The sequence below is a fragment of the Labrus mixtus genome, chromosome 3 (assembly GCF_963584025.1).
Source record: "Labrus mixtus chromosome 3, fLabMix1.1, whole genome shotgun sequence".
NCBI classification, from domain to species: Eukaryota; Metazoa; Chordata; class Actinopteri; order Labriformes; family Labridae; genus Labrus; species Labrus mixtus.
The window spans coordinates 13,178,333-13,204,204 of record NC_083614.1 but is presented as its reverse complement, the minus strand read 5'-3'; the positions used below and the strand labels follow the sequence as shown (position 1 = coordinate 13,204,204).

Genomic DNA, 25,872 nt, shown 5'->3' with positions numbered 1-25,872 from the left:
TGTTGACCTTTTAGCTTCACTTTGTTTTCAGCGGTATACAAAGTTCTTCCTTTACATTCGATCCTTCCTATCCTGTAAAAGTGCAGTTTGCTTTACAAGTCAAGGTCTTGACATGTATTTGCTTTGATTCTCTTTTTATTTTTTACAAATTTTTTTTATTATTTATTTTTAAAGATTTATTTTTGGGCATTTTGTGCCTTTTATATCAGAGACAGGACAGTGGATAGAGTCAGAAGTCAGGGAGAGAGAGAGAGTAGGGAATGACATGTGGGAAAGGAGCCACAGGCCTGATTCGTACCTGGGCCGCCCGCCTGGAGGACCACAGCCTCCACACATGGGGCGCCTGCCCCAACCACTGCGCCACCAGCGCCCCATCCTTTGATTCTCTTTGAAGCTGCCACACCTCGTCACATGCAGTCAAACTGGTTTCACCTCAGAAAACACTTCATCATTTCCTGCTCTCATAAAAAAGAAAACTGTTTTCGCAAAGAGCATGAGTCACCATCCTTCATCGTACTGTGGGTTTACTCTCTGTCACTCTTTCTCAATAGGTAGCTTTCTTTGTAGTATGGTGTTTTTTAACACCTAAAGCAAAGGACATGCAAGGTCATGACGTAAAAAAAAGACGCTGCATAAATCCAAGATGGTGGACGATGTGACAGAGTCCGACACTATAACGACAGTTTCTCCCTCATATCACTGCTATGTGATTGGACGTATTCACAGTAGCAAGAGAGAGTGTAAAGGACATTCATTAATACTGCTGAGAAGAAAAGAGAATAAAGTAGTTTCTTTACGTTCACGTGATTTAAATTAATCTCCGAGCCCGCCTACTTGCTCGCAGTGAATTTTCCTAGATATTTCTTGCTACACGGAATTCACCCTCATCAGGAAATTTTCAGGAGCTTGTGTCAAAACAAATAAAATACAGGGGTGCAAACGAACGAATAAAGAACTTCCGGGCCCTGTAGCCAATCATTGCAATGCTGTCGGCGCGAACCCGTCCGCGTTGTTACAAAGTCTTGGAGATGCGCGGCCGGGGTCCTCAGACCCTCCGCAGACCCTCCTCTCGCCGGCCGCGATTGCACAATATCGCCGCACCAAATGAAACCTGATTCAATGAGTCGCAATGTGCAGCACATGGCTAATTTACATAACGTTATTTTCCCGTGAAAACACTGTGGAAAGACTCAAAGTTAAACATGCTGTCTGATCATATTTACCATTTGGTAGCCAAAGATGTTGAGAGAAATGTGTGCTAGGTGAAGGTAACTTCATACAGCTTTCTGCTTCATTATTATCTCGGGCAACATTAAAGTGACAGCACATGTGACAGTGTCAACACATGTAATAAGGCCAGAGGGAATATAAACTTAATGAGAATCAGCAGGAGATAAAACATCAGGTTCATATATTGATAATGTTACATATTTTATGATAAGAGAGAAAATATTGTCATACTTGATGACTGTGTGATGTTCTCTCAGACTCTGCTCTGAGAGCTACTTACATAGTGACGGGCCTTCACATCAGCCCTTAGTAGAACATGGTAAGCCCTGTTCTGCAAATTCATCCCATTTATAAAAAGGGACTGAAGGTTGGGAGCATCATGGGGTTTCTCATGTTTCACTGAAGCTTTATCAAAAAGTTAGAACAGAACATAGATATAGACAAGCAATTGTGTTTTTCTTATTGTTTGCACCGCTTCTTTAGTCTGAATGCTAAAATCTTCTGTAAATTCACATTTTAAAGCTGATATTTTAAAAAAGTCTTCCGGGGGGGGGGGCATGCCCCCGGACCACCCTAGGAGGTTTGGATCCATCACCTTTTTCATCCCTGATGAGTTTGCATCCCTGAAAATATTTTGAAATCAAACTACTTAATTTGGTGTTTCTATTGGTTTAAATAACTTGTAACTGTTTCATTTGGAGAGGAGGAGACTTCTGCAGATAATTCATCTCCATTTCACATTCAACATTGAAGGGATCATCTCTTTCAAACTGAGCTTTTGACAGCAGCAGCTCCACTCGTAGCCTCGCTGTAAAGACACATATTGCAAACTGGAATTCGCTGGAATCACAAAAAAGCACATTTCCTTCATTTTAAAAATAATATATAAAATTGATCTGCATTTCTCACCACATTTTGACACCAGCCGTCTCCCCTCCCCTCCCCTCCTCTCAGCTCAAACTCAAAATGTTCTGCTGCATTTTTCCTCCTCTTCTTTCGCTCTTTCTTTCCTCGTTGGCCGTCAGTTTTCCTACATGTTGTTCAGATTAACTTCTTCTAAAACTGGGTCAGTGGCTGATGTATGGCTGTGTGTATGTTCATGTATATATGTGCTGAGGGAGCCACAGCTTCATTTAGTTTGTGGCTGGAGGTCTGCAGCAGCAGATCTTTGCTTTCTATGTTTTCCTTCTTGGCAGGAGAAGTGATGCATTACAGTTGAGAGGGGGTCTGTGACGCAAAGCCTGTTACTCAACATTTACCCCACAGAGAGGCGGTTCAAAGCAGTCGAATTTAAGGGGGGAAAAAAAACATATGCACAGATTGCTCTCCTTTAACTAAAACAAGATGTTTTGGGAAAGTTTTAAAATATGAAGAAAACTTGAACACTAAGGGGATCAAAAAGTCTGCCATCTTTTTTTGTCACAGGAGTCCTGGTCTAGATTAACACCGACAAAGTAAGCAGAGGAGAGAGGGAGAGACCAGTTCTAACCAGAACAGACTGGTTCTCCATTTTTTCAGACTTTCCCTAACATGGGCCTGCAGCCACTCTGAGCAGCCAAAGCCTCTCTGTCCTGCTCTGCACTCCCACAGACTCATAAATCTGCTGCGACTGGCAACTTGTTTGTTTCTGTGCAATCTGAATAATTGTGATAATTATACGGTGTTATACTGTAAATCCTGTTTTCTGTTTTAATTGTTGTTGTTTGTTTGGTTGCAGGAAACACAACAACAGAGATGGCTGAAAAACAGGAGAGCCCAGAAGAAACCTCTAAACCAGCTGAAACACCTCCAGACTCTGCAGTGTAAGACAAACCACAGAACTAGTATGTGTTATAGATTTAAAACAGGATGTTAAGATCCAAAAAGACTAAATGGACAGTGTTAGAAATGAACAAAGCAAAATAACACAGTAGAACATAAATAATTACAAAATAACCACAACAACAAAATATACTTAGTTCAAACATCACAAGACTCATCACAAGGCAACACGAGCTGAGACCAAGAGGACCGAAGATTTCAGATAATGTGATCAACTGAAAGAGATGGAAACAATAAAAAGAGCTCAAAGCAAAAACGAACAGATAACAACAATAAAAAAGAGGTGAGAGCAACAGAAACAGGTGAAGAAATAATAATAAGGGCAATAACAGTCGAAGATGACATCACATAAAAGAAGGTCTACAAAAGTGAGTTTTTTAAGAAGTGATTTAAAAGAAGGGGCAGATTCTGTGGTCGTTATCTCCTCAGAGGAGCCCTATCACCTTTAGTTTGAAGCCTCATCAATGGAGGTTGGATATTTGATTCCTGATTCGTTCCAGCTAGCCAGGAAATCTGATTTGAGAAATTCAGATTTGAGACACATTGCCAAGCAGATTTGTGGCTCAAAGTAAAAAGGTTTGATCTATAAAAGATTGTTAGCTGCACTTGAATGTTATCTGTTTATCGAGTTAAGTAATTCATCATCAGGTCATTAGCTTGGGTGAAGTTTTGCCTGGTTTTTGCTGTTTTTCCTGCACACACCAAAGCCTGCTTATACGTGATTGGTCAATACAGCATGGACTACAAATGTACTACAAACAGATACCAGGACACTTCCCATGCTGAAAATCCAGACCTCTGTGTACAGATTCTGTATTTAAATATAATATATTTAGAGATTTAAAGCTTATAAATAAGTATCTGTGTGTTTCCTGCAGACCGGATCCTGCAGAGGAGAAACATCCTGAATCCCAGGAGGACTCCTCCGTCCCCAGTGAGCCTCCCTCTCCTCATCCCTCATCATTGGACTCTCAGGAGGACAGACAGATTGTCACCCTGGTGGAGGAGGAGGAGGAGGAGGAGGAGGAGCCCAGACAGTCTACTGTCACTCTGATGGAGGAGGAGGTGGAGGAAGAGGAGGAGGAGAAGAGGGAGGAGGAGACGAGGAGGGAGGCAGACAGGAATATGTGGGAGAGTCAGACATACTGTCCCTTCTCCTCCCTCTCCTCCCTCTCTCTCTCCTGCATGGCCACGCTGCCCGAGCTGCTCCACCGCTGGTGCTCCGCCCGCCTCGCTAGGGAGCGTCTCCGCAGCCTGAAGAGGCGGCAGCTGAGCGTCCACACACAGACACACACCCCTGCCCTCACACACACACCTCCACTCCTCCCCACCCCTGTCCCCACCCCTCTGAAAGAAGCCCCTCCCCTCTCAGAATCGACTCCAGAGGCTGAGGTTCCTGTCCAGGGTCGGAGCGAGGAGCCAAACACACACAATCCCGACACACACACTCCAGATCTCGTCATCCTCCTCGAGCCCAGCAGGACCTCCTCCCTCCCGGCCCACAGCTTCTCTGACTCCCACAGCTCCCTCACCTGGCCCACACCCACCCAGGAGGAGAAGCTGCTCCCCCCGATCAAAGACGCAGCCCTCGACCCCGTCCCCACTCCTCCCCTCCAGTCCGCCTCTATCCCAGAGACTGAGCCGGCCAACAATGCCAGCCCCTCCCTTTCTGTCAGCGCCCCCCCTCAGCCTGTAGCCACGGAGACACCCTCTCCTACCCTGGAGGTGCTCCCCACGCTGAAGGAGCATCCTGTACAGCCTCTCCCCACTGTGACAAGGCCTGAGGACCTCATGCCCCCTCCCACTGAGCTGCCCCCATCTCCCCCTCACACTGAACCCCCCTCAGACTCAATAAAGGCAGATATTGGTGACCCTCAGAGACACCTGACCCATCAGACTCATGGTGAGCAGGGGGACTCCCTCTCCCAGACAGGTGACCCCCACCGGGTGGAGGACTCAGTGGAGGACGAGCTTCTGAGCTCTAATGGGAACGCCCACCGCACGGCGACAGACTTCTACGCAGAGCTGCAGAACGGGGGAGATTATAACGGGGGTGGACTAATTGGGAACGGGATGATGTTGAACGGGGGGACAGTGCACGGCTCCAGTCAGAAGGAGAGCGTCTTCATGAGACTCAACAACCGCATCAAAGCTCTGGAGATGAACATGAGTCTGTCGAGCAGATACCTGGAGGAGCTTAGCCAGAGGTAAAACACCGGCTTTCTTCACAGTCACATTCCTCAACAGCACCAAAATGAAACTCCGCCCACATTAGGTCTCTGTCTTTTCACAGTGATTCTGTAACAAGGTAGCATTTGTGTCGCAGTGTGATATTTCACATTGTGTTACAGCGCTGCAGAAGTGCAACATGTAAACATATAGCGGGGCTCAACATACACACTCACTCACAGACACACACAGCGTAGGCTCCACCATCTAAAGTGACCCTCTCACCCCTTAAACGCCTCTGTTACTACCTCCCATGGCCAAATATTTACAAGACGAGAAAAGTGATGCAGAAAAACCTGCAACTGTTGTATTTCTAGAGTTGAAGAAGCTGCAAACACATAAAAATGTGGTGGTCAGAATGGACAAATAGATAACACACATGCATGCAGTGAACAGGAGACAGAAGCTCTTCTCACTTTGATTGGTTGTTTTTGGAGGCGTTGCCTCATTTAGAACAGCCGGTGACACCTTCACCTCCAATCAGAAGATAAAAGGCTTATGTAGAAGGAAAGACAACATTTCTGCACATTTCAACATGTATTAGTTGCGTGATTAAAGCCCTGCACTTCTTGGCAACAGCTGAGTCTCAGCACACAGACAGTTCTGTGTTAATATTACATGGGAGGGAAGATAAGGTTGTTTTGATTGTTTCTTGATCTTATTTATGTAATTTTTTAAGCTAGTGTCTTACAGATGACTATCCTTAAACTAAATTAATGAGGGGCAAAAGAGAGCCTAGTGGCCATGTTCAGAGGCTCGTCGTCACAGCGGCCATGGGTTCGAATCTGACTTTGGCCATCTGCTGCATGTCATCCTAAACTCTCTCTTCCCAGTTAATGTTGTGTTTTTTTTTTTTTTTTTACAGATACCGTAAACAGATGGAGGAGATGCAGAGAGCCTTCAATAAGACCATCATCAAGCTGCAGAACACCTCCCGCATCGCAGAGGAGCAGGTCAGTTTAAACCAATCAGAGCAGGACGAGTCAAAGTGTAAACAGGAAACATGTGTTCGGCGTGTTCTGACTGACAGATGTTTAACTGTCGTGTTTCATCAGGATCAGAAACAGACCGACTCCATCCACATTTTGCAGAGCCAGCTGGAGAACGTCACCAAACTGATGCTCAACCTCACGGCTACAGTCGGCCAGCTGCAGAGAGAGGTAGCACACCTGGAACACCTGGGACACACACAAACACACACACATAGAGTACTGACAGCTGACTAAGACTGCATCGTGTTCAGAGACTGTAAAGAGTAAAAATGTGCACACAGGTTGACTCTGCTGAAAGTGTTGGTTTATTTACAGCAGAGTGGTGGTTAGGGGAACAAAACCTTCCATCAGATTCCTTTTCTTTTTCATGTCTAACACGAACTAGAACGAGAAATGTGTAAATTTGACTTCTTGGAATTCAAAATGATCTCAGTAACAAGGTGTTGGAGGTTTTAATCGGAGGGAATCGAGGCTGTGCAGCACATGTGAGACGTTTAAAAGAAACACTGCAGAAAGAAGAAAGAACACAGGCTGATGGAAATAATGTGACTCATACTCTAATAATTGAAGCTGCTCGTGCAAACTGAACAAGAAACAAGAAAGAAAGCTTTGTTCAGAAATAGTCGATCAGTTGGTGAAACTTTAACCACGAGAGAGGACAAACATACAGAAACATGAAGAGAACATGAAGAACAAACAGTACAATAGTCCAAAATATGTCTGGGACTTTTTCTCAGAATTGTGTTTTTGAAATCTGTCCTCTCTTTATGTTCAGCGTCTGACGTCAAACTTTCACCTCCTGACCTTCACTGAGAACAGAGTTAGAGATTCAGCTGCTGACGAGGGGACATATAGAACATATCAGCCTTTAATTACATTATAAATACAAAGATATATGAATGTATATGGAATCTACCTTATCGCCACTGGGACTACATGTCTAATAAAGACATAATCTTAAAAGTCAACATAAGCTTTAGTGTCAAAGTGGACAGGAACAAGACAAATAATCCTTGTTTTTGTGAATCTGGGCCAATCTGGACTTTGATAATTGAGTGTTGGAATTTTCAGAGTTTGGCTGTTTTCCTCTGCAGGTGTCGGACCGTCAGAGTTACCTGGTGGTCTCTCTGGTCCTGTGTCTGTTTCTGGGTGTCCTGCTGTGTCTGCAGTGCTGCCGCAACTCCTCTCCAAAACCCATCACCATCACTGCTGCCCTGCCCAAGAGCAACCACTACCCCAGCCCTAAGAGGTCAGACACACACACACACACACACACACACACACACACACACACACACACACACACACACACACACACACACATTTTGTTACAACTGTACTGTCCATAAGATCTATACGTCTCCTACTGATAATGGGTTTAAATAGGAGATACTGAAGGATTTATAGACATCACTTGTTATCTAATGCTAATAAATAAGCGTGATCACATCACTTTGTAAACATTAGCGTTTATTTTTCTCCTCAGATGTTTCTCCTCATACGATGATATGAGCCTGAAGCGAAGGGTGGCTTCTCCGCTTGTTCGCTCAAAGTCTTTCCACTTGTCCTCTACGGATGGTAAGAGCCCCGCCTCCTAAATACACACACACACACACACACACACACACACACACACACACACACACACACACATCACTCTTCAGACCTGCATTCTTTGTTTTCCTCTCCTCTGTGTTTCCCTGATCATTGAAACATTTAGCCTTCATGTCAGGATCATGTTATCTCTGCTGTTGACCTCGCTGTAGATTCTTGCAGCTCTTTCTTTACTCTCACTCTCTCTGTCTGTATCTCTGCTGTATCCTGTCACACACACACACACACACACACACACACACACACACAGACTCACGTGGCCTTGCGCAGAGGCTAATGTGTGTTGCTTCAAGCAGCTCGAGCCTTCAGGGAGGGACTGCTGCAAACACTGAAGAATGAAAATCTTTGACTCATGAAACCTTAAACTCCCCCTGCTGATCATTATCCCTCAGCTGCGTGTGTGTGTGTGTGTGGGTGCGTGTGTGAGGCTGTCATTGCCAGCTTGTGTGCACATGCAGGCTGAAGGAGTGTAATAATAGAGCATGGTGGTGCTTCGCTGGCTCGTAGACGTTTGCAAGTAGTGATCTTAAATCAAATTGCCTGTTTTCTGTCTGATTTTAGGTTGTGTATTTTTTTGTTATCTCTTTCACACACATAATTAGAATTTATTTATATATTTTGTGCATCTTTAATAAAACTACTTGCAAGGTCACTTCATGCTTGTGACATGTATGTTTTCCTGTTGCTCATTCCATCATTAACCCCCCCTCTCTCCCCTCCCCAGTAGGTCCCGATGACTTGTACATTGTAGAACCTCTAAGGTTTTCTCCAGAGAAAAAGGTACAGTGACTGTTCCACCTGAGGCCGCTCTGTCTGTCTTATTACTGTGTTAGACATTCTGATGTGTGGAGCAGCTGAAGAGAGCTCACGTTTCCTCCTCATACCCTCTCTGACTCTGTGGGTACATGCATGAGTACATGGTGGCATGGTGACTTGCATCACAGCTCTGGGATCAGTTATAAAGTCTGTGTTGTGTTATAAAGGGTTGTGGTTTTTTTAAATAAAGTTTTTATTCTTTTTCACTGCACTACATTCTGCTTATGTGCAAATCTTTGCGCTAAAATAAATCTCAGTCTAGGTGTTTTCAGATGGCAGGAACCTTTTTATAGTTCTAGAAACTTTTGGAACCCTTCCCCCCTTTTATTCATTACTCAACACAGGAACTATAAACTATTTTAGTTCAGAGAACCCCATTTAGAGGAACCCTTTTTTAGCTTTTTAGAAAGAATCCAAGTGTTTTGCTCAGAACTGCAGAAAGTTACAGTCTGCAGCTGTAAAGTCCATACCTGTCTTTTGCACTCGCATTACTTTAGGATACTAAATTTGATATAAAACTGGGTTGCTTCTGTTATCCCAGGACATGTTGTTTCCACAATGATGTCCATTTTATAGTAAGAATCTTAATCTTCAATGAAATTGATCATGAGCAGATTGTGCAGCTCTGCTTTATTTAGTCAAATGTTCTTGAGATTATTTGTTTCCTTCATCATTCCCCCTAAACTTTCCCTCCTCTGACCTGTCTGTGACCTCAGTGTCTCTTACAAAAGTGTTCGATATGTTTTTACATTTTCAGACGTGTTTCATGTTTCTCTCCATGTTTTGATCTCCCCCCCTCCTGCCCTCTCTCTCTTTCTGCAGAAAAAACGCTATAAGACAAAATCTTTGGACAAAGTCGAGGTTCTGAAGTGTGAGTCGTCTCTCCCGCTCACAAACGGGGGACCAAAGTGTAACGGCTTCCAGCCGTGCCTCCCTGAACCTCCACCACCACCACCTCCCCCTCCTCCTCCTCCCACTCCTCCTCCTCTTCCTCCGCCTCCTGCTATCCCCTTACCTCCCCCTTCCTTTGCAGAGCAGGTACCACCCCTGCCTCCTTCAGAGACCAGCAGCTGCAGCTCGTCCACACACTCTGAGGAGTCCTACACGAGCCGCCTCCCCCCTCCCTCCCCAAGCTTCCCCTCCGCCTGTCTCTGCAACGGCCACCCCCTCCCCCTCCAGCAGCAGACCCCCCTTAACAAGTCCCGCCAGGAGAAGCGCTCGATTAAGAGGAGGAAATCACGGCAGACGGAGCTGCAGTTCCCTTCTGTGACAGGGGGGCGTGTGGAGTCCCTGCCCAGCCTGCAGCAGCTGATGAAGGGAAACAAGGAGATCAATGTGGGGACCATCGGGGTGACCGCCGTCACTGGACACGTTTAAAAAAAAAAAACACACAGAAACTTTATACACATACACACTTTATGGTAGCAGACTCACGTAGGAAGGAGATGAGATCGTACTGCATCCCAAAGAACCACATTTCCCATGAGCACCCAGATACACAGAGGAGCTGTAGCAGAAAGGAGCTCAGCCTCCTCTGACCCCGCCCTCCGTCAGAGACCTGTTTACGGTTATGTGCCTTTTTTATCTGTTAAAGCTAAAGACCTGATGATGGACACAGACATCCATTACATCCATGTTTTTCTAATGGAGAAGCACATTACCCCCGACAGGTGAACATTAACTCCTCCCCCCTGTGAGCACAGAGAGCGGAGGCCCCGCCCTCAGCTCTTCTTCTACTGCAGGAAGGTCATGAAGTATTCTGCTGCTCTGTGGATGAAAAATGGGAGCGTGACTTCTCTTTTCCTCATTTCCTGTCTTCATTTCCACTTCTCTATCTTCATGTCGCATCCTGACAAGACTGCAGGTGTGTGTGTGTGGGACCAGAGTGTTCAACTTTGTGCTTCAGATTGTGTGTGTGTCTCTGTCAGTGTGTTCCAAAACCGGCCACCATAGCTGAATGACGAAATCTTCTGCATGTGTGTGAACCTTTCACTGAGTCCTTTCACTTTAGTTTCTATGTTTATTCTTAAATTACAAACTCAGACGCAGCAGTTTGAAGATCCTCAGAGTTCAGGTTTGTTTGGGCTGGGCCCTGAGAGCGCGCACACACACACACACACACACACGCACACACGTACATGAAGAGGAGCTGCTGAAACAGGCTACAGGCAAACTACTGGCTTTTTTCTTCTGATGTATTTTATTATTTCTCTTCTTATTTTTGCAGCCTGTGTGGAGTTAAGGTTTCGGGATCAGGGTTAACTATACTGTAGGAGCACGTTAGGTGGAGAGCTTAATGTTTACACTTCGTTACACACACACTTTTGCGCACACACACAGACTACTACTGGGACTCTGCAGCCGTGTCTGACTGAGTAGTTTTATTTATCTATTTATTTATTTAACAGAGGACAGATTTTGTACGCGAGGCTCAGCCTGTCAGCCTGCAGAGTCACAGTAGATCCTAAAAGTGTTGCACAGAATTATTTCAGAGCATACGTATATTTGAATGACTCTTTTCTTCTTCTCTGATTTTAAATAGCTCTGAGTAGAGTTTGCTTGGGCCACATACATCCTTCAGGTGTGCGTTGAGTTGCTCGTCCTGCAGCAGAGGACTTTTAAAGGATCGTCTCAGCGCTGCGTTTGTGTCTGTTCAGAGCTGCTAGTGGAAAGGGCCTCACCGAGTCTCGTCCCGTTTTCTATCTTCTTGTTTGTCGTCTGATTGTAGCTCGCCCTGTCAATTATATTAAGCCTCATCTCCGTTTAAATTCAGAGGGTTGTGTGAACTTCGCAGGAAGTCACAGGCGTGATTCTGTTTTTAAACATTTTTCTTTGTGTGAGCAGTTTCTGAGCGGCTGTGTGGTCGGTCTTGTGTTCATTTTGACAGAGACAGAAAATCTTCATCATTTCCTCTCTGAGCTCCTCCTCCTCCTCCTCCTCCTCTCACATCTCTCTCTCCTCCATCACTCTCCTCTCTGTGACTGTGAACTTTAAACATGCCTGCTTTTATTAACCACTCTTACATGTTTTCATCCAGAGCCTGAGCTCTCTGTGCACCCCCACGCTCACTCTTTAATCCACACCTTATTACTCTTCATGTGTACCCCCCCCCCCTCTCCCCCATGATTTTGAAGAGAAGGATATGAACTGTCGATGGATAAAGGGAACGCAGCAAAGATGGATGATTCTGTTTGTTCCACACGCCGAGAGAATCGTCGTTTTTTTTTTACCCTATTAAATGTGTATGATCGTGTGTGTGTGTGTGTGTGTGTGTGTGTGTGTGTGTGTGTGTGTGTGTGTGTGTGTGTGTGTGTGTGTGTGTGTGTGTGTGTGTGTGTGTGTACACATGTATGCATGTGAGGAGTGTTATTGTTGACCTCATGTATGTGTGTGTAAGACTACTTTGAATCTACTTATCCTGTAACACAGCGACTAGGAGGAGAAATTCTCAGAGTGCACTTTGTATGACTCCTCATGCCTTTTTGTTTTTCTACCTTTTATTTCAAGTGCTTTCTTTTCTCTCCCTCTCTCTCTCTCTCTCTCCCTCTCTCTCTCTCTGTGTGTGATTACTCTGAAGAGCTGCACAGGACTCTTTGAGCAGGAGTGAGTTACTACAAAACTGTAGTGCCATTAGAAACTGTGAATTTCTAAATAAAACCTTTTTTTGTTGTCTTTCACATTGGTGTTGTTTTATTTAATTTGGAGGTCTCTTCATGTTCAGCTGTAAAAGTCATAACGTCTTTATCTATAGGAAAAAACACTTTTGAATACACCAGTTAAAGGCTTTACAAACACTAAATGAATAATAATCATGATAGAGTGAAGAAACAGAAAATCTGAGTTTTTTTTGTCTTTGAGGAGACTGATAGGATGATGATTGTATACATGCAGTGACAAGCAAAAGTATTACATTAATGCACATGCATATGGACCCTGAAGAGGACATGCATCCACTCAGTTTTCTCAACAGCGAGAAAGTGTGTGTTGTTTTCTTGAGAACTTGTCACATTTATCTTCCTATCTCAGAGTAACAGTGCTGGTTTTCACACTTGCACATATTTGCAGGAGGAGCTGTATGTGTGAACGCAAACAGCCACATTTTTCACTCTGAGTTTCTCCTGCAAGCACCCTAGTATTGTTTCTGCAGACACTCGGGTCATCTTTGCGTCACTTCACACACAGAACGAACACTCTGCAGCAGTTTGGATGGATGTGTGAGGCACCTCTCCTCATGATGCCTTCATGTGTTGTAGGAAATGTAAAAAATAATTGTCAAAATGTTTTCAAATACGAGGAATTTCCTTGAAAGAAAATATAAAAGCAAGGCATCAAACAGAAAATCAACTATTTGATATGAAAGCATTTATTATGAGCAATTTATGGTAAGATATTTAGGAACAAATCCTAAATATCTCTCTTTTACAAGAGAGACCTGCCTAAGGTAGCAGCCATACGAAATCACAAACACAAACAAAACAACACAACATGAATCACAACAAGTTCAAACAGGTATTCAAAAGAACATTCGCCCCGTAGTAGAAAGAAAGACCACACGGCTCTGTCTCCATGTTTTTTCATGGTATTTTTAAATCTGTAAAGAGATATCAGTGCGTCTAATTTGGCATTTTTCAAAGATGATTCCACATCAAGGTCATAATTAATTTTTTTATCAGTTTTTTTTTTTGTTGCGTTTTTCATTTTGACTTTCTGTTTTCAGTTGAAGTTTAGTTTTAATCAGTTATTTAATGCTGGTCTGTTAGTGTAATTTGGTTTGTATTACCTTTAGTGTTACTTTTATCATAATGGTTCAAATACAGATATCAAGTAACTTCTTTTTTCTTTTAACTAAAATGTAAGTAAGAGAAAAAATCTTAACTTCAACAGTCAGCGAGCTCATCAAAACAACCTGACGTATCTGAGACAAACTGTATGATTAGTCTGTGTGTCACTCAGTGTGTTTGTGTTAAAGATGAAAACTGTGAGGCTTCGTTTTTATTTATTTCATTTTCAGTTAATGAAAATGTTTTACATTTTAGTTTTCATTTCTTTATTTCTGTTTTTGTTAACGATCGATAATACTGACTACTACTGGGTCAGAAGCCCAGCCTTACACCTTCCTGAGATTCTGCTGCTTGTTTTTACAAGACTCCCAAGTCTCCTCTTATTGGCCAGGTTCAGGCTTTGAAACCATGCAGCAATATAAAAGCTTAGAACAGATTCAATAAATCATCTGTAAAAGACATTTTTATTCAACCTTTCTTTAAATAGGAAGGGAACAACTTTATATTTTAATGACTAGTAACTAGTTCAGAGCAGAGGTGTCAAACTCATAAGGTCATAAATTCGGGGGCCGCATTTGTTCAAATGAGAGCTGACTTTGTTTATTAATACAGTCACAAAACATCTCATGAACCTTAAAGATTTTAGTTTAGCCTTTAAATCCAAGAAGACACGTATTCTCCTGAAAGTCTCGATGGTCTCAATATCAACACAGGACTAGTCCTCTGGATTAGAGATTATCTTTCCTGTCGTCCACAGAGGGTTTGTGTCAGAAAAACCCTCTATTTACGAATTAATTTAAGATCAATGACAAAGATTTCATCATATTTAAGTATGTGGATGATATGGCCCTTGTTGGGCTGTTACAGTAAAATACAGTAAAAGCTGCGGATTTGTCACACACAAAGGCCCTGCAGACATGGTGTCGCACTAGCCGGCTAGAAATGAATGTAGACAGGAAAAAATAGTGAATGATCTGCACTAAATAAGATCTGAAAACACAGCCAGTTACACTTGACAGCCAACTTATCTAAACTTTTGAAGTTTTTAAATAGCTCGGCACAAGACTGCCAGTTTAGCTTCTCTGAAAATACAGAGGATATTTCCAATTCCAAGATATGCTCACAGCCACTTTATCTTCTTCAAAAACAAAGTGGCCTTGGTGTGAGTCAGCAAGTCTTAGAACTAGGGTACAAATCTATTGTTGAGTGCGTCTTAACTTTCCACCCTGCTGCCTGCACGGCCACTTGAACTGTAGATTTAAGAATACACTCTCTGTCAACAGTAGGTAAAGTACTGAGCAAACTAATTCCCATTCTCTCTTCTGCCAGTTTGAGCCTCTGAGCACAGGGAGGAGCTATAGAGCCCTCTAACAAATAACAATATATTTAAGAAGTAATTGATCCTAAGTGCAACAAACACCATTAACCTTATAATATGCCAGATGAAATCTGAACCATGACATGAACTGTTTTCACTATAATAATAATAATACATTGTATTTATATAGCACTTTTTCACTCAAAGACACTTTCTAAAGTTATAAATAGACAAAGCAAGTTAATGGAAACAAAAACAGTTAAATACTGTCACAAAAACCAAGATGAGCAATTACTGTTTTTAATTTGTACATTTAGCTGCTGTGTTTGTCTGTGATAATGATTACCTAAACGTTTTATGTTGCTTTGTGTGTCTGGACCTCTGGTGGACAATTAAAGATCTATTCAAGTCTATTCTATTCTATTTTATTCCATCAGGGGGGTCAGACTAACTTTAGCCAACATCGCTGCCTCAACACATGGATGTATAGGATGTTGGCTAATTTATTAAATCAAATCATTCAATATAAAGTACTTGTACCCATCAGTGACCACTGAATGTTAACGCATTGTAAATGTAAAATTTAATTATGCAGAGGGGTAAAAAGCAACAAGTTACACAAAACTTTATGCCTTACTGCCGAAGATCTGAAAACTCTGGCATTATCTAATAATGACTTTATAAGACTGACAGTGAAAAACAGTGCAAACTGCATGTTGGCTCATGAAATTAAAGAAAATGTTCAACATTATAGGATAAATGACAGTAATTAGACTATATTTATAGCGTTGATAAAGTAGCATTTTCATTTTCATGAGCAACACCACCTCCGGCCAGGCGGCGTCGCTGTGGGCAGAGCGGGGCGCTGTTTACCTTAATCCAAAAACATCATGGAGGACGAGCTGGATGTTGATATCGAGGGAGAAGAGTTTGACAGCAGTATGAGGTTATTATGTATTCTATTTTGGATTTATTAACACATTTTCTGTCTGCTGGTTCTCTCTGTCGGTGTGCAGACCGGTTCACCGGGACCTGGGTCTGTTTTCTTGCCCGGAGGAGGAGGGACTCGCTCTCTGTGTGGCAGCTGGACATTCTCCTGATGTTTTTATGATGATAAACATAAATCCAAATGTGTATCTTTAATGGTTATGTAATGTGTGTGTCAGTGAGCTGCAGGGGGCAGGTTTAGCCCAGGAGCCGTTCTTACAGTCTGCGTGGAGGAGCAGCGCGGGAGTTCTGGTATGATAAGAAGATAACACCTGCAGCTATTTGTTTACTGTTTAGCTGATGGACTGGGTTTGTTTGTGTTGTCTCTGTTTCTTCCTCACTGTCTGTCTGTCTGTCTGTAGCCGTGGGAGCTCGACAGCTCCATCAGTCCGGAGAACAGGGAGGTGATAGAGAAGATGCTGCTGGAGGAACAGTATCCTTCCACTGTCCTTAAACGCACCACGCAGAGAGAGTAGAATAGAAAATGCTCTTTTGTCCAAGGTTTTTGATAGCACATGTTTTAAAATGATAAAATCTCTGTTTTTAAAATGAACAATTGTATAAAGTCAAACTACAGATCTTACCACAGATCCCATAATATCCTTATTTTCATCTTTCATGTTGTCAGTAAGTGAAACCTGTAGAGTAACTTTGCATTATTTCCAGCTAAAACAACTCCTTTATAGTTCATACTGGCTTCTCAAAGTTAGGCCTCCGACTGAAACCGTTTGTCTGAAAGCTGCTGTCTCGCCCCCCTCCCCACATGCCCACTTTCTTCTGATTGGTCAGCTCTCTGGAAGCTTTCTGGGGGCAAAACGCTGCAGGGCTGCCGGCAGAGGGCTGCTCTCCAGTGCTAGGGGGAAGAAAGCCTATGTAAGAGGTATTAACAGCTTACACAGAGGCTTGAAGCTGTCTGGTAAAAATCTTGGTTTGATGTCGGGGGAACAATGTCGTGATTTGCAGAACAAGCTGTTTAGGGCCCTCTGACTTATCCTAGGATTACTCCAACATACATCTTCCTCTTGATCTGAAACTTTGCCCACACTTAGCGTGGACTTCCAGCTTTGTAAAACTATATGTGAGTTTCAAATGGCGATCAGCATTAACTTTAACCAAAAGCTGACAGGAGAAATAGAGGGAGAGCACTGTCTAAATTTCCTTTACATTGACTGAAACTTTGTTCAAATATTGTACAGTTAACTACGCTTTAATAATAGTCTACATGCAGTGGACATATATGGTTATCATTTGGTTATTAAGGTGTTTACAGCTCCATTTAAAAAAAACAAAATTTCCGTTTCTGAAGTTTTACTTTGAACAAACATTTATCTAATGTATCTTCTATTTGTGGTTTTACATTTTAAAAACAGTAAATACAGCCTTCAAATGTTGACAAAATACCATTACTGACATTTTGCGAGCTTTTAAAACTATAGAATTCAGTTTTTAAACGTCAGTGTGAAGTGTGTTTGATCAGATCGACTGTTAGGATGCCACTCATCATTGAATCTGTTGGTCCTTAGCTGTACCTTTAGATACTACCTGACAGGTGAGCAGGTTCAGAATCATATCTGGGAGAGTGACACAAACAACAAACTAAAAGTGAAGAAGTAAGTCAGTTATTCCCCGTATTATCACCAGTCTTTCTTCATTGTTGTTTGTGTTCACGTCTCACTGTTTCTCTGCTGGACGTTCAGGTCTCCAGCAAAGAGCTCCACCTCAGGATCGTCGTTACGCTGGTCCAGACAGGAGAGGGAGCTGTTTGAGGAAGGACTGGTAAGCTGGAGTCTACCTGCTGCTCAGGTGTAACAGCAGTTTCCAACATAGCGACCGCCACCGTTCAGCTTCATAACTGTTCTTTAGAGACCAATTACATTTGAGCCTCAACTTTGAAACAACCAAAAGGGCGCCACTCGATGATCTCATACAGGGTCAGCATTTCAGTAAAATCTTAAAATCAATGCTTAAAGTGAAAGGGAGCCAGTGGAGGGAAGCGGGGATAGGATGAGACAATATTGTTTAACTTGAAGAAGGCTTTTAGATAAACAAAAGGAACTGATTATTCAGCTCTTCAGGTAAACAAGGTGCATCAGAGAATTCTAACCTCAAAACAAGATTAGCACCTCAAAACAAGCTAGATATCAGCAGCTTGATTTGCAGCTCCCCTCGATGGCCTCTGTTGTCTGAATAGCCTTGGTTAAAACAGATTTTTTTTTTAATGTGAAGATGCTTTACTCAGTCTGGGTTCCATCACTGGGTCAGTAACAGCTCTGAGAATGTTTCAGCTAAAGTAGGAAAATACTCAACTTTTATGTTGTGACTCCTTTTGTAAAGCTCACAGCCTGTTCCTCAAACGAGTAAAAGTGTAGATGTTCCAAAGAAAAATACTTTTCTAATCAGCAGTGTCGTATACTTTTATGTGTGAGTGGATTATTATTTCAGACAAGAAGCATGAGTGTGTTGGTGTCTGAGGTGCGTTTCTCTTCAGGCTCAGTTTGGTCGAAGGTGGACTAAAATCTCCAGGTTGCTGGGCAGTCGCTCGGTCCTTCAGGTGAAGAGTTACGCCAGGCAGTACTTCAAACACAAGGTGAGTCTCTCCTTCACCTTTTACCAATTAAGTATCCCTGACATGTTCCCCAGGAGGGGTTTTAGCAACAATTATGTAGAACCTCTTTCTTCATCTGTTTTTTTTTTTTTTTAAATTCAGGCTAAATCTGAACCCAGACCGGCAGCTCCCCCTGAAGGTCCTGCCCCGCCCCTGCAGCCTCTTCAGTCCACCTCCAGTCAGACCCCAGCTCTCACAAACACAGTGCGGATAGAGAAGCTGTCCGATGAGGAGGATGAGGAGGTGGACATCACTGATGATCTGAGTGATGAAGGACAATCCTGTAAACACGAGCAGCTAACAGGGACGGGGATCCTCACAGACCCCCCCACGCAGGAGCGCACGGATCCGGGTCAGACTGAGACTGAGGACCCACACTGCACCGAGTCTACGCAAAGTCCCGAGCCAAACGCTGGAGGGACGGAGCTGGAGCAGAGAGGGGCAGAAGCTATGACGGACTCGGAGCACGAGGACCAGAGTTCCCAGTGTGAGAGTCCAGTTCAGATGGGTCAGCTGGATGAGGGCTGCAGGGACAGCTTAGGTAAGACCTCATGGGTCTGCGTAAGAACATTCCCACGCGTGGTATTTATCAACTTCTACTTCTACTGAGGAGTGTAAATATAAGTACAGCTCTGACCGTGCTTACAAAACAGAATCTAGTGTTTTAAGATTAAACAAAGAAAAGAAAGTGTCACAGTACACACTAATCAACATACAGGAATATTCTGAGTATTTTAGTATATAATAAAAACACTGAAATATAATTTTTTGTCTAGTTTGAAACCGACACGTTGCCTACTTGTGTCTGTTTCTGGGTGAAATTGATTTGGTATTCTTCTATCCTCCAGCTGCAGGTACTTCCCACGTGTTCATTGTGATTCATTTATTTTTTTCAGGGCGCAGTCCGCCTGATGGAGCAGAAGAAGAAGAACAAGAAGAGGACGAGGAGGAGGAGGAGGAGGAGGAGGAGGAGGAAGAGGAGCTGAAGGCTCCGGAGCAGGAGGTACACATGGACATGGAGAGCATCAGTGAGGATGAGAAACAAGCTATCCCCGAATTCTTTGAGGGACGACCATCGAAGACTCCTGAAAGATACCTGAAGATCCGAAACTACATCGTGGATCAATGGTGAAAGCTCACACACGATTGGTCGCTTGTTTCTTCATCTCTCTGAAGAAGAGGAAGAAGAAGAGCTCATTGTTTGCTTTGTTCACCAGGATGAAGAGTAGACCCAGATACCTGAACAAGACCTCAGTCCGGCCCGGTCTGAAGAACTGTGGAGACGTGAACTGCATCGGGAGAATTCACACGTACCTGGAGCTGATCGGAGCCATTAACTTCAACTGTGGTGAGTTCACTGAACCTGGGACAACATGTTTCTGTGCCTCTTCAACCCTCTAAAATACAATTTGTGCCACAGAGAACCCCTTAAATTAACATTTCTTTAAAAACAGCTCCATCTCAAAATGTCAATACTCGAAACTTTTCAATACCACATGTTTTAAAGCGATGCAATCTCTGTCATATTTTAACCAAAAGTTGCCGCAGAGGAAGAGAGAGCAGCGATGGTTCATCTGGAAAATACTGATGTTTCTAAAGTCTTATAAAGATGCAAAGGTTCTGTTTATGTCTCTTAAAAACAAACAGAGAGCAGCTGTGTTTGTTCAATTAAGACAGAATGCAGGAGTTTGTCTCCAATCTTTAGTTATCATAAACAATATGAGTTGCCTAGGACTTCTGTCTTTGTTGCCGTGGTATCAGTGTCCTCCTTTTCTTGGTTTTAGTGTAAACTAGGGATGTCCATTTCAACAAAATGTGATAGTTCCAAAGTCAATGGCATTCATTTGAATTGTATCTGTATTTATTGGATTTATTGCCAGTGATTACTTTTCTCAGAGATAGACCAGGATGTACAGTGTTTCCCCTAGGTTTACAGCATTGGGGGGGTAGGGACAAGCCGACATGCCGACTTGAAGGAATCTTGGTGTTCATGCGTTACTTTTAATGACAGCTGTCCTTTTCTATCGGAAAGGTTTTTTTATTATTTTTATTTTTATTTTTTACCTTCAACCTTGAAACAAACCTTGAAACAAAGTTTCAAGGGCCGCCCCCCCAATATAATGGTAGGGGAAACACTGATGTATGTCTTCATTTTTTAGCTTGATGCTAACACATCATTAAACATTGTCACTATCAGAGCATCTCGGTTATTTAAACAAACAATCTATTTTACTGAAAGTTAATCACAACAGATCGTTCCTTCATCTCTTCATGTTCTGTCTCCGCTCTCTCTCACAGAACAAGCCGTCTACAATCGTCCGAGGGTGGTGGACCGATCCAAGCAGAAGGAGGGCAGGGATGTGAGGGAGGCGTACCAGCTGGCTCAGAGGCTGCAAAGCATGGTGGGTAATCATCAGATCCGAACATCTTTTTACAAGTAAACCTGACTGTGAGCTAACTCCTGATTGGCTGCTCGTTGTAGCGGACCAGGAAGCGGCGTGTGCGGGACACGTGGGGGAACTGGTGTGACTCTAAAGACCTGGAGGGACAGACATATGAGGTAAGGACACACACACACACACGCTGACACACACTGACACACACACACACACACACACACACACACACTGACACACACTGACACACACACACACTGACACACACACACACACACACACACACACACACACACACTGCAGTTTATTATTGATCAGTGTGTAACTTCACATCAGTTCATTTAATGATGCCGTGTGTCTTTTAGCATCTCAGTGCAGAGGAGCTCGCTCTCAGGAGAGAAGAGATGAAGAAGCGTCAGAAAACCAGCAAGAGTTCCAAACTAAGAGAGTGAGTGTGATGGATACATGAAGCTTTGTTTTATGTTTGTGTAAATATTAACAGTCACACTCCTTCTTTCAGGTCTTTGGATCCATTCCAGTTGATTCCCTGCCGGACTTTTGGAGAAGAAGTTCAGGTGAGAGTATGTTTACCTCATCATTCAGTGTCAGTAATGCCGCTATATTTGTACTTGAGGCTGGAGATAAGGGACGCAAAACACAACTGAGGGAGTCAGGAAGCACTGACATTTATTACTTAGATCAACAACAATAAAAGAAACTAAAAATGTAACCTATGGAGTTAAAAAAAAGAAGGAATCAGGTGGTACAGCCACCCATGACGGAGTGGAATTTTAACTTTACAAATTACAGACATGGTTGATTAGCACAGGATTAAAAACACTGCTGTTTTATATGACATCCCTCTGTTAGCATTCACACAGCCTCGTATTACATTCCCTCCCGTATCACCCAGAACCAGCTAACAAATAAAAAAAATGAAGCAATCAAATTGTTGTTAAAAGCTTCTGTTTGCTGATCCCCCAGGAACCATTCCAGGTCATTGTGTGTGCAGAGACTCTCCTTATCATGGACATGGTACGCAACACACACACACACACGTTGTCTCTCTTTTCTCTCTATTTTGTTCCTGCTCGTCTCCTCCCTCCTTCCTTTGACCCTGGAAATGTTGTCATACGACGTCTTAAAGGATATCTCAGTTTATAAAGTGCATTTTATTTCTCTATCTATTGGTTTTATTTAATCAGCACGGTGCACATTAATCAACCAGCCATACACATCAAAGTACAAAGTACATTACAAATAACAGATCCACATTCAATATATGCATCATGAGGTGAGAGAAGGCTCACCAGAGAGGTAGGATACACAGGTGTTACCTTGAAAAGTTTGAAAGAGTTGTTACAAGCAGCTAATGACGTACGTCCCGGTCAATCTGGGAGAAAATCGTATTTTCTTGAATAATTGCCAGAGACTTTCCAATAGTAGTTTTCCTTGAAATGTACATCTCTAATCTCAACATTTTTTCAACCGATTAAGTTAGTTATCACTTTTACATGTCAGAAACACAATTTAGTTGCATTATTTTGATAGCTTTTCCATGTAAGGGTTATAAAGGGGACGGAAACATTTGTCCGAGGTCAAGATGTAATTTTAACATGTTTTATTCTTCAAACAATATCCATAAAAACAGCTCCTTATGGGCTGAGTGAAGATATCAAGAAGGTTCTGAGATATCTTAGAGAGAGCAGATACAAACATTCTCCACAGAGGAAGAAGAATAAAAAAATATGACTGAGCATGTAGGAAAGTGAAACATCTCTGACGACGAGGAAGAGAGAGACCCCTGCTCAGGAGATTGATACTTGACAGAAGTAGAAGTGTGACAGGAGCGGGTGGTTGAAGGTGATGAGCCCTAAGACAAGGCTCTAAATGATCACCTGCTGTCTAAAATACATGTTTCATTTTAGTCTGTCTTTCATTTATCATCATGAAACTGATCAAATATGTTTGTTGTGCCTGTCAGCACGCACATGTGTCGCGGGGGGAAGTCATCGGTCTGCTGGGGGGAACTTTCAACGAAGAAGAGAAGGTGTTAAAGGTGAGAGAACGTGGATGACGAGGGTTAAAGGTCATCATGCTGTTTTGAACTTCTGGTCACAGCAAACCATTTTATATATGTGTGTGTGTGTGTGTGTGCAGATCTGTGCAGCAGAGCCGTGCAACAGTGTGAGCACAGGTCTGCAGTGTGAGATGGACCCGGTGTCTCAGACTCAGGCCTGTGAAGTGCTCTCCTCTCTGGGCTTCAGCGTGGTGGGCTGGTACCACTCACACCCCTCATTCCACCCGAACCCCTCTGTGCGAGACATCAACACACAGGACCAATTCCAGGTGAGTCCAGAAGGGGGAGACACTTCACACTGCAGAAAAAACATGTATCATACTCAGCCTTTGGAACTAGCTGCTGTTACTGTAGCTTCCACATGGAGCTAAAGGTTGGGTTCTAATTGTCAGTCTCAGTGGTGTCGCTTGTGAATATGTCATGAAGAACAGAAAGAGGTGGCGTAGAAACACCACCTCCAACCAGTGCTTCGTTTGCTTTATTGAAAAGTGACACAGACACACCAGCACTCAGGAATGAAGCTTTCAATGACGACAAGGCAGGTTCTGTAAATGCTTCCCAGTTTTGATACCTATTGTTTTAGATGTCTGGAGCCCCTTGTGTTTCTGCACAAGTTATTTTAACACTCATAATGAGAGCTGATTAATGACCAAATTGTATTTTTACCCTTTTGTTAAACTGGATCAAAAGTTGTCATTGCAAAAAACAATAGTAAGGCTGAGGGCAGAAAAAGTTTCCTTGCGTTAAAAAAATACAGAGCTACTGAGGAGCCATGGGGGGAATATTTTTGTAACGTTACCTCACAGTGCTTTTGTATTCCCTTGCAACTTGTGGTTTACTTGATCTGTGCTGGTGCGTTTCACTTGAAGTGGCTGGGTGGAAATAGATGTATTGCTCAAAGGAAGAGGAGCGAGAAGAAGAAGAAAAGTATTGTGAGTGAACATGAAAATAGCTCTCTAAAGAAACTCCCATTACCTATCATGGCTAAAATGAAAACACTTTTTTTAAAATGGAAGGTGAAAGAAGCTGTCAGCCCTGATTGGAGGCTTAATCGACATGAACTTGTGACCTGATTCCCTGTGTTCTGATTCGTTCAGAGTTATTTCTCTCGTGGTGGAGCCCCCTTCATCGGGATGATTGTGAGCCCGTATGACCCTGCGAACCGCTCCCCACACTCCCAAACCACCTGCCTGTTAGTGAGAGAGAGCCAGGAGCCCTCAAGCCCACAGAGTGAGTCTCATTTACAAGACACACACACACACACACACACACACACACACACACACACACACACACACACACACACACACACACACACACACAAAGTCCTGATTCAACACTTCAAAACTGCAACAAAAAAAAAGATTCTTGAAATGAAACGGAATTCATTGTGTTTTGAAAAATATCTTTTGCTGAACTTTGCCATTAGCTCTCCTCAGCACTTTGAATTTTGTCAGTTTGTATGTGTTGAATAAATAAAGCTGCCTTGCCTTTCCTCCTCAGAGCTGCCGTACAGATTTGACTTCCTGTCGTCAGCAGAGCGTCCGGACTGGGAGCAGACGATGAGGAGAGCTCAGTGGATCATCAACAAATATTGTCTGGCTCCCGGGTGAGAATCAATAATCACGACTCTCCTTCCACATTCTCATTCTGCGTTAACGTTTGGGCATCCTAACTGTTCTCTGCTCTCTGTAGGAGTGTGCAGATGGACAGATATTTCCGGAAAGACTCCCATCTCACCTTTCTGGAGAAGGTCTGTCCAGCTCTTTAAACTTTCTACCTGTTCTCAGCCTGAACTGTTGTGTTGCGTTCCTCTTATTGACCTCTATATTTACATCCTCTCCTCAGATGCTGTCGTCTCTGGCCAGGTACCTGGAGCCCCTGCCAGATGAGGAGGGAGACCCCTTCCTCACACAGATCCAGGCCCTTTTCCAGTCTGACTTTATCGCCAAACAGCAGCAGGCGTCTGAGCAGGACAGGGAGGATGAAGAATCTTTGGATACCTCACACAGACCAGTGGGCTCAACTGAGCTGGTTATGAGCGAGGAGCGCCCCCTGCTGGGAGTAGCAGACTCTGATGATGATGTAGGCAGCGCTTCAGACGGCAGCTCAGAGACGCAGAGCAGCATGGTGTTACATCTGGGCTCTGTGCTGTCCACTGAACATGATTATTTACTCTAATGTTGACCCATTCACTTCATCTGACTGTAGATATTTCAACAATTATTTCATCTTAATATGAAGAGTTTTTTTTTACCAGAGCGTTTTATATTCTTCTTCCTTAAAAGAAAGGGTGGGGCGTGGTCTGTCTTAGCAGACACTGAGGGAAAATGTGCAGACTAAAAATCTGTAAGTTTGAGATAGTTTGCAAAATAAGGACAGAAAATGTGTTAGAAACTTTGAGAATGCTGTTTTTCAAGTCAGTATTAAGGATTTGTTTCAAGAACTTAGTGTCTGATCATCTCTGTGATGGTCCATAAAGACAGTTGAGTGAATATTTGGAGTGTATGTATTGACTGAAACAATGTTAATTTCTTTGAAACCAAATATTAAAAACCTATTTTCATATTTTTGGTTTGGCTTAATGTCAATTTTGTGTAAAAGTCTCATGAGGTAAAAAAGCTCCAGCAACACTTGAAGTATGGAGATCAACTTCATTAAAAAAATTAGGAAGACCCCCCCCCCCAATAGGGCTTTGTGACCCTGATGAAGGCCAAAAGCCAAAACGTGTCGGTCTATTCTGTTAATAAAGTTGATCTTCATTCTAAAAGTGTTGCTGGAGCTTTTTGACCTCTTCTAGCCTTTCTAGCCTGCTTCTTCAGTGTAAAAGTTTCATTCAGGTATATTTAAAAGATATTAATCTTTGTATTTCCCAGAGTTACAAATATTGAAATTGGGGAGCTTCATGAAAAAAAAATTATAAAATACAAATGGATCCAAAAGAACAAAATAAAATGTGTAAAAGTTTAGAAAAACTGCTTTTTCTGTGAAAGTGTGAAAGTA

General features: G+C 42.9%; 2 protein-coding genes across 7 annotated transcripts in view; both read left to right on the top strand.

Moving 5' to 3' along the window:
- Nucleotides 1-12,379, top strand: part of suco (SUN domain containing ossification factor) — a 49,600-nt gene extending 37,221 nt beyond the window's left edge. For 3 of the 4 annotated variants that reach the window (XM_061032123.1, XM_061032122.1, XM_061032119.1), the window contains 8 exons: nt 2,948-3,032; nt 3,930-5,258; nt 6,146-6,233; nt 6,336-6,440; nt 7,367-7,521; nt 7,759-7,850; nt 8,611-8,666; nt 9,525-12,379. In XM_061032123.1, coding sequence (XP_060888106.1) covers nt 2,948-3,032; nt 3,930-5,258; nt 6,146-6,233; nt 6,336-6,440; nt 7,367-7,521; nt 7,759-7,850; nt 8,611-8,666; nt 9,525-10,079 — 2,465 coding nt within the window. In that variant the 3' untranslated portion in view covers nt 10,080-12,379. The remainder of the gene's footprint in view (nt 1-2,947; nt 3,033-3,929; nt 5,259-6,145; nt 6,234-6,335; nt 6,441-7,366; nt 7,522-7,758; nt 7,851-8,610; nt 8,667-9,524) is intronic. The other variant, XM_061032120.1, reaches the window with a different exon arrangement.
- A 3,285-nt stretch (nt 12,380-15,664) lies between these two features.
- mysm1 (Myb-like, SWIRM and MPN domains 1) lies at nt 15,665-25,437 on the top strand. 3 transcript variants are annotated; one of them, XR_009666851.1, is made up of 21 exons: nt 15,665-15,747; nt 15,968-16,040; nt 16,151-16,221; nt 17,324-17,398; nt 17,486-17,564; nt 18,277-18,375; nt 18,496-18,934; nt 19,290-19,521; nt 19,611-19,741; nt 20,692-20,795; nt 20,876-20,953; nt 21,155-21,237; nt 21,310-21,364; nt 21,774-21,824; nt 22,774-22,848; nt 22,950-23,138; nt 23,967-24,099; nt 24,373-24,478; nt 24,565-24,622; nt 24,718-25,176; nt 25,224-25,437. XR_009666851.1 is itself a non-coding variant. In XM_061032008.1 (20 exons), the coding sequence occupies exons 1-20, from the start codon at nt 15,692-15,694 to the stop codon at nt 25,048-25,050; spliced, it is 2,520 nt and encodes an 839-aa protein (XP_060887991.1). In that variant the 5' UTR covers nt 15,665-15,691; the 3' UTR covers nt 25,051-25,437. The 3 variants fall into 3 exon arrangements, 2 of the variants coding, with proteins under 2 accessions (XP_060887991.1, XP_060888000.1); XM_061032008.1 differs by having other exon boundaries at nt 24,718-25,437; XM_061032017.1 differs by lacking the exon at nt 15,968-16,040 and having other exon boundaries at nt 15,675-15,747; nt 24,718-25,437.
- The last annotated feature ends 435 nt before the right edge of the window (nt 25,438-25,872 follow it).

What these genes read in the sequence shown, in the direction of transcription:
- mysm1 (XM_061032008.1), top strand. Translation starts at nt 15,692, where the DNA reads ATGGAGGACGAGCTGGATGTTGATATCGAGGGAGAAGAGTTTGACAGC. An exon ending in AAGAAGAGAAGGTGTTAAAG is followed by an intron (nt 22,849 to 22,949) that starts GTGAGAGAACGT and finishes GTGTGTGTGCAG; the next exon opens with ATCTGTGCAGCAGAGCCGTG. An exon ending in ATCTCACCTTTCTGGAGAAG is followed by an intron (nt 24,623 to 24,717) that starts GTCTGTCCAGCT and finishes TCCTCTCCTCAG; the next exon opens with ATGCTGTCGTCTCTGGCCAG.